The sequence below is a fragment of the Microtus ochrogaster genome, linkage group LG2, assembly GCF_000317375.1.
Source record: "Microtus ochrogaster isolate Prairie Vole_2 linkage group LG2, MicOch1.0, whole genome shotgun sequence".
Lineage (NCBI taxonomy): Eukaryota > Metazoa > Chordata > Mammalia > Rodentia > Cricetidae > Microtus > Microtus ochrogaster.
In genome coordinates this window covers 33,204,795-33,220,100 of record NC_022028.1, presented here as the reverse complement: position 1 = coordinate 33,220,100, position 15,306 = coordinate 33,204,795, and the positions used below count along the sequence as shown (strand labels likewise).

Sequence of the window (15,306 nt, the reverse complement as noted above, 5' to 3'; positions counted from 1 at the left end):
CATTTTGATCTTTGGGTGGAATTAGTTACTTTTCTATTGCTGTGACAAAACGCCACAACCAAGACCACTTATAAAATAAAGCATTTTATTTGAGGACTAATGATTCAAAGGACTAGAGTCCTGGACCATCGTGGCAGGAAACATGGCGGCAGGCCGGCATGGCCCTGGAGCAATAGCTGATAGCTTACATCTGATACACAAGAAGGAGAGAGAACTAAAAAAGTTTACTCCCAGTGACACACCTCCTCCAACAAGGCCACACCTCCTCCAACAAGGCCACACCTCCTCCAACAAGGCCACACCTCCTCCAACAAGGCCACCCCTCCTCCAACAAGGCCACACCTCCTCCAACAAGGCCACACCTCCTCCAACAAGGCCACACCACCTTGCAGCTGGAAACCAAGCACCCAAACACATGAGCCTTTGGGGGCCATTCTCATTCAAATGACCATACTTGCTGTCTGGCACTTCCATGGGTCTGGTGCCTTAGTTACAGTTTCTATTGCTGTGAAGAGGCACCATGACAGCAGAATTCTTATAAAGGAAAACATTTCATTGGGCTGGCTTACAGAGTCAGAGATTCTGTAACTAAAGTTCATTATCATCATGGTGGAACATGGTGCTAGAAAAAGAGCTGAACGTTGTACATCTTGATCCATAGCAACAGGAGTCTGTGTCCACACTGGGCATAGCTTGAACATTGGAGACCTCAAAGTCTGCCCCCACAGTGACACACTTCCTCCAACCAGGCCATGCCTCCTAATCGTGCCACTCCCTATGAGCTTATAGGGGCCAGTTACGTTCAAACTGCCACACTTGGCATATTTTGTCTTGCTAACCACTTCAGGAGCAGTGTGGCATGAGCCATTAGTGAATTACCATTTCGTTCTAGAGAATCTTGACTACTACAAAGTGTCATTGATAGTTACCCGTTCCTCCAGGTCAGTATGGAACTAAAAGGTGTCTGGCACCATGTGCCGGGTCCTGCCGGAGGAACCAGGTTCAAGGGGGAATAAGACAGTGCCAGGCCCTCCGAGGGCGTCCTCAACTGGTCAGAGGGAGCAGGAAACATACTCTGGGTTGCCAGCCTCCACTCTCCTGGAACTGAGCCCTGGCTCGTCCCTACAGGTGATCGTGTATGTAGAGGATGTCAACGATGAGGCCCCCGTGTTCACACAGCAGCAGTACAACCGCCTGGGCCTTCGAGAGACAGCAGGCATTGGCACCTCGGTCATCGTCGTCCGAGCCACCGACAGAGACACTGGTAAGGCCATGAGGTGGGCAGGGGTGCTATGTCTCAGGGGTTCTGTCATCCTTAGGCTCCAGGGAGCCATACTCAGGCTCAGGAGGAGCTCCTTGGGTGTTATTCACTCCTTCCAAATGCCCAGGCCCGAGAGGATTGGAGTCTGGGGAGTTATCCAACCTCTGATGGGCAGAGGAGAGTAGAACGCTTTGCCCATCCAGATTAGTCATCCCAGGACCTAGCAGCCCAGTTCTAGCCTTTGACATGGGCCCAGAAAGGGCTGAGAAAAGTAATGGAGTCATAACACAAAGCTAGCCTAGGCCTATGCCTCTATGCAGCTGCCACCCTCTGCTGTACAGGGGATGCCCAGAGATTGGTACTTGCAAGTCTCCTCACAGCCATCCTTCCTGTAGGGAACTGATCTGCTTGAAGGCAGCCCCAACCTGACAGAGGTTCCCAAGCCCTGGAAGTGGCCACAGCAATCAGTGTAAAGTGGTGGTGGTGGTGGGGGGACAGGATTCCAGGATACTGTGTCCTCCCTATCAGGCCTGTGTCCAGTTAGGAGAGGGCTCTTCCCCACTCCACCACCCCCCAAAGAGGCTCCCAGGCTACCTCTGCTACTCTAGCTGCAGACCGAGCCTCTAACTGATGACCCCAGTAGTCCCCATGCCCCCTCAGCATTGGCCCCTGCCACCCAGGATGAGTGATGGGGGCATACTGTGAGGCTTCTTAGCTGGGCCAGTCTCTGAATGAATGTCAGCACAGGGTCAGGGGCATTGTGTGTTGCTGAGGCCTCTTCTGGCACAGGCAACCCTTTGGGAAGCTGGTAAAGTCCTGGGTGCTCTTGCCAAGCTGACTGGCTTTGTGCCTGTCTCCTTGCCTACCTTCCCAAACCGCCTGCCTCCTGCTTGGCCAGTGGTGTGTAGATGGGGATGGGCAACTCCTTGGCACCAAGAGTCTCTTTCCCCAGGGAACCAAATGAAGGCTTGACTACCCTGCGGGTATCTAAAGCTTTTAGATCCAAACATCGCTACAAGATGCCTGCCTTTCCAGACAGTCAAGGCAGGGGCTTGAACTTAAATTTTGAGGTTCTAGGAGCAGAGCCAACTCCCTCTGACACATCTCATCAAGTGCCAATATCAAGCCCCAGAGGGGGTCATCAGTGTACTGGGCCTTGTCATCTGCGTTGGCCTCTGCTCCCTCCTCGGCTACAACTTTTGGGGATAATGTATACTGGGGGTGGGAGGAGGGAACAGCCAAGGTGTCTCAGGAACAGCCCTTAGTGTAGACAACTGAAGAGGCCACAGGGCAGCCCCACCCCCATCTGGGCCTACATAGTTTGTATCTTTTCGCAGGGGACGGTGGCGTGGTGAACTACCGCATCCTGTCTGGCGCCGAGGGCAAGTTTGAGATTGACGAGAGCACAGGACTCATCGTGACGGTGGACTATCTGGACTACGAGACCAAGACCAGCTACCTGATGAATGTGTCCGCCACAGACCGCGCGCCCCCCTTCAACCAGGGCTTCTGCAGCGTCTATGTGACGCTTCTCAATGAGCTGGATGAGGCCGTTCAGTTCTCCAATGCCTCCTACGAGGCAGTCATCATGGAGAACCTCGCTCTAGGCACGGAGATTGTGCGGGTTCAAGCCTATTCCATCGATAACCTCAACCAAATCACCTACCGCTTTGATGCCTATACCAGTGCCCAGGCCAAAGCCCTCTTCAAGATAGATGCTGTCACGGTAAGGAGGCACGTAGGATGGCAGGGCTCTCCCAACAGGGTTTTTTTGTTTTGTTTTGTTTTGTTTTGTTTTGTTTTGTTTTTTTCTTTTTTGAGACAGGATTTCTCTGTGTAACAACAGTTCTTGGTACTAGCTCCTTGTAGACCAGGTTGGCATCGAACTCACAGAGATCTGCCTGCCTCTACCTCCTGAGTGCTGGGGTTAAAGGTGTGCATCACCACCACCCAGTCACAGTGTGCATTTATTGAGCTCCTTCTGGATGCACAGCATGCTCCTTAAGATAAACATCCTGGTGGAACATTTATTTCTTCTAGTATTTTAAGGCACTATATTGAAAGCCAAGCAATATTAACTTGTTATTAAGCAATGGAAGTTACATTAGGAAAAGCCAGACACTTTCCCTGCTAAATTCACACAGCCATAGGCTACTTTGGGTACTAAAATGTATAGGGATCCCCTCACTCTAGGTTCTTGTTGCCCACTGGATACCTGGAGATTTGGGTCAAGTTGGAGCAGCTCCACTGAGTGGGATCTGAGAGGGGGAGGTAGTGATGGCTGCCAGTCTGCCTCACTTCAGGTGCAGGCCACCAGCCATTTACTGTGTTCCCTGACTAACCTGCTGTAGCACGATTAATAAAAAACCAGAGACAGAAATTGGGGTTCGACCTGAAGGTCAGAAGAGCAAAACAGCCAGTCACTGGCTCTTACTCTACATCAGTCAGAAATGGCGATCCTGCCTCCAGGAGTCTCAGAATGAGACTGTGTGTGAGAACTGTCTCCTCCCGTCTTATATTCCTCTCTAGTGCTGGGATTAGAGGTGTGCACCACTATCACCGGGTTTCTGTGGCAAACTAGTGTGGCTACTGGAGTTAAAGGTGTATGTCACCACTGCCTGGTATGTAAGGCTGACCAGTGGGGCTGTTTTAGTCTCTGATCTTCTGGCAAGCTTTTTTAAAAAAATATCACTACAGCCTGCAATAAGTGTTCCCAGGACCCCTTCTGAAGTTCAGGTAGCCGTTTACAGCCATATCAGAAACATTTTCCTTCCTTCCTACGGCCAATTCAGAGGCTGTTCCAAAGGATTCATATGAGCAGACTAAAAGATGCATACGGCAAGTTCTGGGTGCTTCCAGGTGCCCTCCAGGCACAACCTTGTTCCCAGAAGAACACCTGTAATCTCAGTTCTCAGGAGCCTGAGGCAGAAGGATCTAGACATCCAGACCAGCATAGGCTACATGGCAAGCCCTTGTCTCTAAAAGACAAAAATAAATAAAGGACCTGTAAATATTTATCGGTCCAGATGCTTTCCCAAGGGATTTTCTGAAGGCTCCAGCATGAAGGCACAGTCTCCGTTTTGCCGTCTCCATTCCTCTCCTCTCCCTAGATGTCCCTAGTACCAGGATATTCTAAGGGGTCGTGCATTCTGTCTTATTTCCTAACCTACCATTATACAAGGAGTCTTACCTCCCTTTTTACTTCAGGTCTAACACCTTTCCATCTCTTCAGTAGCTATCCTGAGCTAGTTAGTCCCCTTTGCTTTAATGAGCCTTTCTCTAGAATCCCTTCTTTGACTATAGGCAACATATGAATCCCTGCTGGCCAGTCTGATGGGGGGGGGCATGACTTGGCAACCTGGACCATCACAGTGCAGAAGGGCAGTGCCGTCAACCTCCTAGGCTTCCTGGAAGGCAGTCTTGCTGTGCACAGAGTTCCAGCAGACTCAGGCCAGCCTCTTCTACATGCAGAACCCACCTTTTGAACCAGCTAGTGTGGAGCTGATGCAGCGGCCTGCCCGTGTGCTATTTGCCCTGGCCAAGGTGGATGAGAGTCATTCAGAGTGCCTGCAGCATGCCAGGCCTTGCCCTTAGAGAGACTGGGAACATTAGCTGAACAGGGCTTTCAGACAGGGAATGGAAGAGAGCACAAAAACTATGTGAATCTGAGTAGTCAGTGAGATGTGGGGAAAGTGTTATGGTGGACTGATGGGTACCGCTGGGTCTTCTACCTAGCGAGGACCTGTTTGGCTGGGAGGTAGGAAATGTTATAGAGGAGATGGCAGGCATCTGGATGGGATGCGAAAGCAATGGGATCTCAGCCAACAGCCTCATGGAAAAATAGGGTGGGCCAATGGAATGAAACATGGCTGGCAAAGTGGGGTGGGAAAAGATGGTAGAATCCAGCTAGAGCATGGAACTGCTGTCTGATGTCACTGTGATGTTTGCCTCCATCCCCCACAGGGTGTGATCACAGTCAAAGGCTTGGTTGACAGGGAGAAAGGTGACTTCTACACACTGACAGTGGTAGCAGATGATGGTGGCCCCAAGGTGGACTCTACTGTGGTGAGTGGGTCCTGGGTGAGAGCCCCAATCAACTGCAACCCTGTTCGGACCCAGAGTCTCCCCAGCCCCTAACTTGTAGCTGGGGCAAGGGCAGTCTCGGGACCATCCTGCAGTCAGATGCCTGGGCTGAGACCTTGGTCAGATGGGGTGGTGGCATGGGCCACAGACCTCGTGGGCGGTGGGGGGGAAATATCAAGCCAGCCAATAACCTTCTGCCTCTGCCTTTCTCTCCCTTCCATCTCCTGTCCATGCTGCCTACAGAAGGTGAGTAGCCCATGAACTGCCTCACACCACTGATGGTACACAGACCCTCCCACCTTCCCCAGGGTCTGTAGGGTGAAGAGCTATCAAGATAGTATAGCAAGTAAAGGTGATTGCCACCAAGTGTTGACAGAGGTTTCCCTCCCACTGGTCCCACAGTCGTTCAGTCCCAAAGAAACACACAGAGGCCTACATTAATTATAAACTGGTCGGCCTATTAGCTCAGACTTTCTTATTAACTAACTCTTACATTGTATATTAACCCATTATTCTTGTCTGTGTTCACCATGTGGCTTGGTACCTTTTATCAGGGAGGCATTCTCATCTTGCTTCTTCTGTGTCTGGGTGATGACTGCAGACTGCGCCTTTCCTCTTCCCAGAATTCTCCTGTTCTCCTTGCCCCACCTATGCTTCCTGCCTGGTCTCTCCACTTATACTTCCTGCCTGGCTACTGGCCAATCAGACTTTTATTAAAGCAATACAAGTGACAAATCTTTACAGGGTACCAGACCATTGTCCCACAGCAACCAAGCCTGATGACCTGAGTTTGACCCTGGGACCCACATAGTAGAAGGATAGAGCCAACCCCAAGTCGTCCTCTGACCTCCACACAAATGCTGTGGCCCACGTCTGTGCTCACTCACATCCACCTACTCCCATCCGGCTACCCCCCCAACACACACTGAACCAATCCATCATTGTAGAGTGAAAATGAGAAGCACATGAACATCTACAGCAGGCATTCTGCTCAGACCCTTCAGGACCTTCCCATCCCATCCTCTTCCCCATCCCAAGCTCTGTTCTCCATGTTCTATCTGGTCCCTATGGGACCATAAGATGGAAGTGTGATAACAAAGAAATACCCGGAACATGCACAGGAAGGGACACCGAGACCCTCTCAGTGGCTATGTGACAAAGAAAGCTGCCTAACTTCTGGGCTTTCCTTCCCTCCCTAACTGGGGGATCCTCCCAGTAGCCCTGTCCTCCTCAGCAGGGGTGGCAGATCTTAGGAGGGAGAGGTGAAGGAGGATGCTTGGGGCCAGAGCCCAGGGAGTACCTGAGATGGTAGCTATAGTTGCAGGGTGAGCTGAGTGAGCCCCATTACCAGGACTCTGAGATGAGGCTCTTGGGGTCAGTAACTACTATAGTCAGAGGTATGGGACAAAGTCTCTGATGAGCTGGGCCTGGGGTGTCACCTAGAGTGAATGGGGATTTGATCCCCACACAGCTGCCTCTCTTCAACCCCTGGGGCAGCAGGCAGGAGTCCCATGTCCTAAATCTCCCAGCAGGATGGCCTGAGACTTGGGGGGTATAGGTGGGGACTCTGAGCAGACCTTAGCATCGTCCTCAGTACTGTGGGCCCAGCTGCCCTTCAGCCCTCAGTGGTGGTGAAGGTTCAGGGAATGGAGGCTGGGATAGCTGGGTATCCCGTGAGAATGTGATGTCACTCTGGTGTCCAGGTACCCCTTTGTCTGATGGGGCTGGCAAGTACTTCATGCATTCTCTCCCACTCAGCTGACTGCTCTCCTTGTGCCCCAGATATACAGCCCAGTTGGCCCCACACTGTGTGAGGTACTAGGGTGTAGGTGCAGGAAAAGGCCTTTAAAGGTGGTACAGTTTCCTCTCTGACGCCAGGAGCCAAACCACAGCTAGCTCACCTCCACCTGACTCCTCCCAGCCCCAGCAATGGGGGAAGGGGCAGGAAGGAAGATTCAGCTCTAGGAGTTGCACACTTGGGTGCTGGGGGATGGGCAGGGGAAAAAGGGAGCTGGAGAAGGCCCCGTCTCTTCTCACTCACCGAGGCTGGCTCCCTTCCCATCCACCACCCACCCTCACATCCAACACTAAGAGACCAGAGTAGCAACCATGACAGGGCCAATGACTGACTATGCCAGGCCTCTGTTGGGCATAGTCAGAAACCCAAAGCAGATTTAACCCAGCCTGCACAGCCTGAACTAGATTGAGGCAAAAATCCCAGTCACAGCATCACTGTGGCTTAATATATGCTTCGTAAGATGTCAGGGAACCCAGGTAGGCTTGCTGAAGGCCACTCAAGCTAAGCTCTGCAGAATGAGTTAATGAAGCCAACTGAGAAAAAAAGATTTTTTTTTGTTTTGTTTTGTTTTGTTTTTTTCTTTTTTTGGCAGAGGGAACAGGATGTACGCAGGCTATATGGTGTGAGGACCTCGGCTGGCCAAAGAATCTGAAGGTCTAACCACAGCAGTTTTCTCTGCTGGGTTTTGCCCTGAGCACAGGACACTGGGCATTATCATTTCCAGTTCCCATATCAGCTTGCTTGCTTAGCGGATGCAGAATACTCCCTGATAGACAAGGATGGACTGATTGGGGGAAAGACTGAGTGGTCCATCAGACAGGAAGGAGGGACAATGGAGATTACTATCCACCACCCTCACCTGGATGTTCTCACTTCCTGCTTCTGGCATCCAGTGTAGCGTGTGTTCTTGTTTCGAAAGTTTTCCGCTGAAGAGTGGAAAGCCAGAGAGGTTGAATAACCGTGTCCAAACTCACACAGCCAGAAATGGAGGAGGTGACCCAGCTCTCCCTGGGTCCTGACAGCTGCATGATGACATGGTAGAGTGTGGCTGAAACCAAAAAAGGCAGCCTGCCTCAGAGAGAGGGAACAGTGAGTTCGCTCTGTAGGATGGAAAGGGCCCACAAGGACTGTGAGCGCCGTGCACACCAAAAGACAGATATGGGATCCAGAAGTCACGGCCCCAGTAAGGATGATGAGGACTGGCCTGGGGTGGAGCAGCCTGAGGAGGCCTGCCTGGGGTTCCTAAAACCCAGGCCACCTCTCAACCTGTCCCTGGCAGTCAGTGTGACAAGCATAGCAGCCTTTGTAGTCTCTGTGGCCTGTGGTCTTCTCAGGGCTGGTGGCCACACCCACAGTGGGCCTTCCTTCTTCTTGCTCAAGGTGCCTTTGTCCATCCGAGGTCCAGACCACAGACTTGAAAGAATATGCAATTTCATGGAGCTTCCCTCCCCACTGGGACCCCTAGGTCACAGTAGATCCCTGCTCCTGACCTAGCCCTCTCTCTTTAATGAGGAGGCCAGAATCTGGCCAGGTGCTGTGCTTCAACCAGCCTGGACTTGATTTTCCTTTCTGTGACTCATTGGCTCATTTCATATAAAAATCTGAACTCCTTAATTCTCTTGAAAAACAGGAAGTGATACCAGTGCCAAGATGGGTATTCCCAGCCCTCGTTCCCATGAGCCAGAACCCAGCTTCCCAGCTGTCCCCGCCCTGGCCCTGGTGATAAGTGCACACTATATACATGCCTGCATGTGAATACACACACACACACACATACATATGTACATATATTGCTCGGAGAAGCAAGAAGCTAGGATGGGTCTGGGCTTGAATGCTTGCTGAAGGTCCCTGCTGACCTCATGGTCTAAGGACATCTTGGGAACAGAGACAAGCAGCTGAGGGTGTCTGTCCCCAGGTCTACATCACTGTGCTGGATGAGAACGACAACAGCCCACGCTTTGACTTCACCTCGGACTCGGCCATCAGTGTGCCTGAGGATTGCCCTGTGGGCCAGCGAGTAGCCACTGTCAAGGCTCGGGACCCTGATGCTGGCAGCAATGGACAGGTGGGCGCCAAGCTATAGGGTGTTTCCTATTTCTTTGGGGACGTCTGAGCCACTCCTGTCACCAAGCAGGAAGGGGGATTTAAGTGGTGAAATTCAGACCTGTTCTCTAGGCTCCCGGGCTGCTCTACTAACAACCCCTGGACCTACCTGTGAGGCACATCCAGCCTTGGTGGGCCTGGTTCCTTTCCTTGGCATTCTCCCTTTCTTCCAGCACCCAGCAGAGCAGAAGAATAATGGGCATAGAGGCCAGGCAGCCCCTTGAGACTGACCAGCCATCTCTCTTCCCTGCCCCCTCTCTCCTCCCATAGGTGGTCTTCTCCCTGGCTTCTGGTAACATTGCTGGGGCTTTTGAGATTGTCACCAGCAATGACTCCATTGGTGAAGTGTTTGTGGCTAAAGCCCTGGACAGGGAGGAACTGGACCACTACATCCTCAAGGTGAGCACCCATTGGCTCTTCCCGGGCTGCCACAGCCCAGCACTCAGGAGGGAGCCCACCTCACACAATAGCTGGGTGATCAGTTTCCTTGCTGTCACCAATGATGTGGGACATGTGGCCCATACAAGGCTAACCACAGTAAGGTTGATGGGAGAGGGTGACCTGAGCCACGCTTCTGTTCCCAGCAGAAGCAGCTACGGTGCCAAGCCCTGTCAAAAGAGTCAGAAGAGCCAGGCATGGTGGTATAATCCCGGCACTCAGGAGGGAGTGGAGGCCAGAGGATCAGGACTTCAAGGCTGTTCTCAAGATATTCTCATAAATTTGAGACCACTCTGAGCTACATGAGACTCTGTCTTTAAAAATAAATAAATACAGCAAAACAAACAGAAACAGCCAGGAGAATGCTTAGTAGAATCACTGGGACTTTGACCCTGTTAAGAACATGGTTAGGCCCTTGGGCAACTTCTTTCTTCTGGCTGGGCCTCAGTTTCCCCACATATGCAATGGGCAAAAGAACTCTACCTGGCCTGCTTCTGCTGCAGAGTGAAGGACCACACTGACTGGAGCGGACACTGAATTTCTGGGCCCACACTGCTCCTCAGCAGAGATTGAGTACCTAGAAACACCAAGGCCACACTGAAGTCCCCCAGGATAGGCTCAGCAGGTGGTCGGAACTCCAGAGGATTGAAAAAAAAAATCCAGGCCTCTCCCTGCTTACCAGGGACCACCTTGGAATGACAGAAGGCTTGAATCATATCTGAGACCCAAGGTCAAGGGGCTAACAGAGCCCAAAACACAGGCAGGTCAGGAAGTGCTGGCTCTTCACACTGAAGTCAGCTGCCAAATGAACCTGGCAAGACATGGGCAAGGATTGTCTGTAGCATAAGCAGAAGGGGAGCGCTTGGTGACAGACATAGGACCAAGGTGAATCAGTGAGTCTCTTGGCTCTCCAGGGTCCTCCTTATCAAAGGGACAGCCTTTGAGCTCCATAGCCCTGCTCCCATAGTTCAGTCCTAACTGTGAGCCCCCTCCTCTTTCGCCCCACAGGTTGTGGCTTCCGACTGTGGCACCCCTCCACGGAAGAAAGAACACATCCTACAGGTGACCATTCTGGATGTCAACGACAACCCTCCAGTGATTGAGAGCCCCTTTGGATACAACGTCAGTGTGAATGAGGTAAAGACACTCCAGATACCCAGGGTGGACCATGGACAAAAGCTGACCATGAGACACCCATTGAAACATCTGCCTGGCCCACTCGTCCCTCACTCCACAGAATAGAAATAGCTGCAGCCCTAGTCCCCAGCCCTTCATTATATTTTTGTGGTAGAAGCAGAGACCCTGCAATAGCTTCCTTTTCAAACAAACGTAATTATTACCTGGCACTAAGGCTGGTTGACTACAGGAAGACATTTTCCAAGCCTTGCTGGGCGTAGAGCCAGGGGCAGCTCATGAAGGAAGGTGGTTTAAGGTAAAGCCCCGCTCTCAGGGCAAATGCCCACACTAGCCTCTGATTGACTGTGTGGCTGTGCATGCATCTTTCCCCTGCACCTGAAGTTTTTCTCATATATAAGTGTGAGCATCCAATCTGAGCTCGCAGGTCTGGACCAGAACCAAGGGGCTCTCACCCAGGACCTGTCTGTAGGAGGTGTCCAAAGCACATTGTCTACCAGCATTCTGTCACCTCATCCTTGCCCCAGGAGACACAAAGCAGAGCTTCCAGGGGCCCCAAGTGAAGCCTTGAGGCGCTGGGAGCAGGGCAGGGCTATTCCTTGAAGGCTGTGACCCTGGGATAACCACTTTCTGCTCTCCTGCCAGAATGTAGGCGGAGGCACCTCTGTGGTTCAGGTGAGAGCCACTGACCGTGACATTGGGATCAACAGTGTCCTGTCCTATTACATCACCGAGGGTAACGAGGATATGACTTTCCGCATGGACCGTATCAGCGGTGAGATTGCCACACGGCCTGCCCCACCTGATCGGGAACGCCAGAATTTCTACCATCTGGTGGTTACGGTGGAAGATGAGGGCACCCCTACACTGTCGGTAAGCAATGGAGGTGAATGGGATAGTGCTGCCCCCTGTGTGGGAGAAGCCAAATAATAGGGCTGAAGCCCCACATAACCCTCAAAGCATTGATACCTCCTAGGTTGTGGGCCTTTAGTTCACAGCCCAGGAGCCTCACCGGGCAGGTGTATGCCAAGCAGGCAGCTGGGTCTCTCTAGTCTGCACTGCTCTGGGTCTCTGTCCATCCTCTGGTCTCACTAAATGATGCTATCAGATGAGCCTGACATCAGGCCTTGGCCAGGGAGTAAGAGGGACTGGTGAGCAAACTGTGCACTGCAGGGCCACACTCAACCGTAAGGCAGTGCAGCCCTCTGGCCCTCTCTCTGCACACTGGCGTGACATTGTCACAACACTAGCGGTAGGAAGGGCTGACGGCTGTAGTCCTGTCTGATGCTTGGGCAGCCAGGGCCATAGCCCATGATTATATGATGCTCACGGCTATGTGGTTTGTGGAGTTGGGGAAGGAGGCATGGCTGGTAGACTGGGTGGAGACAGGGAGTGTGCCGGAGAAGTGAGTGGCCTGTGACTTGGGACCTTGAAAGCTGGCCAGTCAGAGCCTGCCAGAACCTCACCTTTGTTACCTATAAAGGCAGATAAGATCTGCGGAGCTGGTGTTTTGGGAAACTGAATTAGCTCAGGTTGGCACAAGGGCATGGTAAACACGGAAGATGCGGGGAGAATCGCGTCTGCCATCTCTCCCACAGTGAGGCAGATCAAACCCAGGGCTGGCGTGAAGCAAGGCCTTGATCTGCAGGTGTGGTATAGACCAAGCTCAGCCAGGCAGTTCAGATCTCAGCTGGGGTTCCTGTCCTGTGCATGCTGCTGCATGTCAGCCGGTAAGGCTGGACTTCTGGGGGCTGACTGGCATCTGTCGAAGGTGACAGGGTCAGCTCCTCTAACTAGCAAACCTATGCCCATTCTGAAAGCACAAGAAGGAAAAGAGCACAGGATACATGCAAGGCCCAGTGCTTGCCAGGCTTGAGCTGGCACAGGATTCCTCTGTGACTTTCTCTTGGCCAGAGCAAGTCACACTGCACAGAGTGTGGCCTCAATGAAGGTGAAGATTGGATATGTTTTACTTAGTTGCTCTCGACCCCCGAGAGCTATCTTTAGGTACCCGCGGTATCAATGGCCTTGCAGGAGGGCATAGCAGGTCCAGGCTGGCATTCATCTGGAGTAACTCTGACGAGGGGGTAGGAATTGGGCCAGCAGCCCCAGGAACACTCATCACATTTTGAAGTGGGAAACAAGGCTCACTCCGCCCTGCCTCCTAACCAGCATTCTCACTCCAGGGCAGCTTGGTGTCTGCTAGCTTAGTCAGTCATGCTAGTGAGCTCAAAAAGGACATGGGTAACTGGGGGGAGGAGTATTGTTTTTGTGATGTCGTGGAAGGATGCAGTTCCAATCATCTTCAGTGATACTTTTGGCTACAAGTACCAGATCTTCAGCTACAGAGTCAAAAGTCAGTTGCCTTCTTTTATATATACAACCTCAATAATTGCAAGACTGATTTTGTGCTCGGTAACAATTGGTGTTTCTTGGACTTCTTGGTTTGAAAGAAAGCTGATGCTAAGTGGAAGAATCACAGGAGAAATAGGTGAAGTGGGAAAATCCATTCTTCGGGGTGCCATGGTTTCTTGGCATTGAAGACAGAGCTCTGTTATTTGATCAGTGTCTTGATAAGTTTTCATGTAGCCTAAGTTGGTCCAAACTCAGAATACAGCTGAGAATGGCCTTGAACTTCTGATCCTCCTGCCTCCACTTCCTGAGAAAGCTGAGATTTTAAGTGTGTATCACCGTGCCCCAGTTTATACAGTGCTGGGGATTGATCCCATGACTCGTGAGAAAATAGATATTGTGGAGGTACGCCACCAACTGAGCCATTTCCCTAGCCCTGTGACTTGAAATCGCTATAGTCACCTCATAGAAAAACTACATTGACCTCAGGGGCAGAATCTGAGAGACAAGCACGAAATCCTCCCCTCGGTCTAGAGATGGGGGTCAATGGGCCCCTCTGCCTGCCAGTCCAGTGGAATTACCAAGCACACCCATGATATGGTTTGAGCATCCTCCCAGACAGAGGCAAGAGGTGGGCCTCACAGCTGCAAGCCAACCCTGGGCGGTGTTCAGCCTCAGACAAGACCTCTGACTGCACAGTCTCCTTAGCTGTTTTATCTGGGAGAGCTGATTCATCCTTTGAGCCTGCAGCAGCAAGGCCATGCCACAGGCTAGGACACCACAGACAGACAGTCCGGGGAAAGGACATAGGACAAAATTGACACGCTGGGCATGATGTGACCCGGTGCTGGGAGCTCAGAGCCAGAGATCAGGAAGGTCATGTAGGCCATATCATCATTTTTTAAAATATTTATTGATTTATTTATTATTTTGTGAGGGTAGGGGCGTGTGTATGGGCAAAGGTACACACCTGTCACAGCATGCAAGTGAAAATCATAGGCCAGCTTATCAAAATCAGTTCTCTCCTTCTACCGTGTGGGTTCTGGGGTTTTGAACTCAGATCATCAGGCTTGTCTCCAAGTGTCATTGCCCGTTGAGTCATTTCACAGGTGTTATTTGTAGCATAGGGTTTAGGAATCGGCTGCCAAGAAAGTCCCCATATCCCAGAGGAACCCCTGTGTCCACACCCCTTCTCCTTCTTTCTTCCCTGGGTAACATCCCCTCGCCTCCCAAAGCCGGACATTCCTATCTGCAGCCTTTACCCTGTATCACCCAGGCCAGGGACAGCTGGGTTGCTAGGGCCATCCGGGCCAGCCCTAGGCCTGCCACACAATGGCCTGCCACTCGGCCAGAGGAAATCATTGTATTGCTTGGGACCTCTGTTAGCTCCAAGCCACGGGCAGGAAAGGCAGGACTATGGCAAGGCCCAAGTGGCTATCAAGGGGCCCCTGCAGGAGGAAGGGCTGGGTCTAGGGAGGAAGGACCGAAGGCAAAGAGGAGGCCCTGGCCCTGAGGCACCTTGGCAGGAGGTTTAGGAAAGAGGGTGCCCTTTTTGACATATGAATGGCAGCCAGCAGCAGGAAATACAGTCGCAGATAACCCTGACTACTTGGGTTACTAGAGAGAAAATCCACACCCCTGGCCGGGGCTCCAAGGTGGGCCGTGAGGTGGGAACGCTGCCCTAGAGCTCACTACATTCTTTAAAGCGAGCCTCTGCAATAAGGACCCCAGTTTTCCTGGCAACCTTCGGCCCCAGCCTGGGTATTTCCCTGTGTTCACATCAGGAAGGCAGTACTGCCCCAGGTCAGCAAGAGAGGAACCCAGCCCCTGGCCTTTCACCTTGACTTTTTTTTTTTTTTAAGCAATTTATCAAATACACTGTCAGAGAGCAACAGGATGTGCGGCCATTAAAGCCCCAGCTGTAGCTCACCTTACTGGTTGAGAGGCATTATGCCACTCCCCAGATGCTGAACACACAGCTGGCCGAGCTCCTAGGACTCAGTGGTCAGATGGAGCTCTGGTCCCTTCCCTTTCCCCTGATGCCAACATGTCTAGTGCATGGGCCCCGGTGCCCACCAGAAGTCATTTGGCCTGGAGGTCAGCAGGCAGGAAGGGGGTGACAAATGGTATGGGAGGA

The 15,306-nt window shown here is 51.9% G+C and overlaps 1 protein-coding gene across 1 annotated transcript in view; it reads left to right on the top strand.

The window, feature by feature from the left end:
* The window catches only part of Cdh23 (cadherin related 23), a 362,011-nt gene that overhangs the window by 281,144 nt on the left and 65,561 nt on the right, over positions 1-15,306 (top strand). The window contains exons 31-38 of the mRNA XM_005360071.2: positions 1,129-1,264; positions 2,599-2,987; positions 5,225-5,326; positions 5,588-5,590; positions 9,058-9,207; positions 9,516-9,644; positions 10,692-10,820; positions 11,463-11,690. Of these exons, the coding sequence (XP_005360128.1) occupies positions 1,129-1,264; positions 2,599-2,987; positions 5,225-5,326; positions 5,588-5,590; positions 9,058-9,207; positions 9,516-9,644; positions 10,692-10,820; positions 11,463-11,690 (1,266 nt within the window). The remainder of the gene's footprint in view (positions 1-1,128; positions 1,265-2,598; positions 2,988-5,224; positions 5,327-5,587; positions 5,591-9,057; positions 9,208-9,515; positions 9,645-10,691; positions 10,821-11,462; positions 11,691-15,306) is intronic.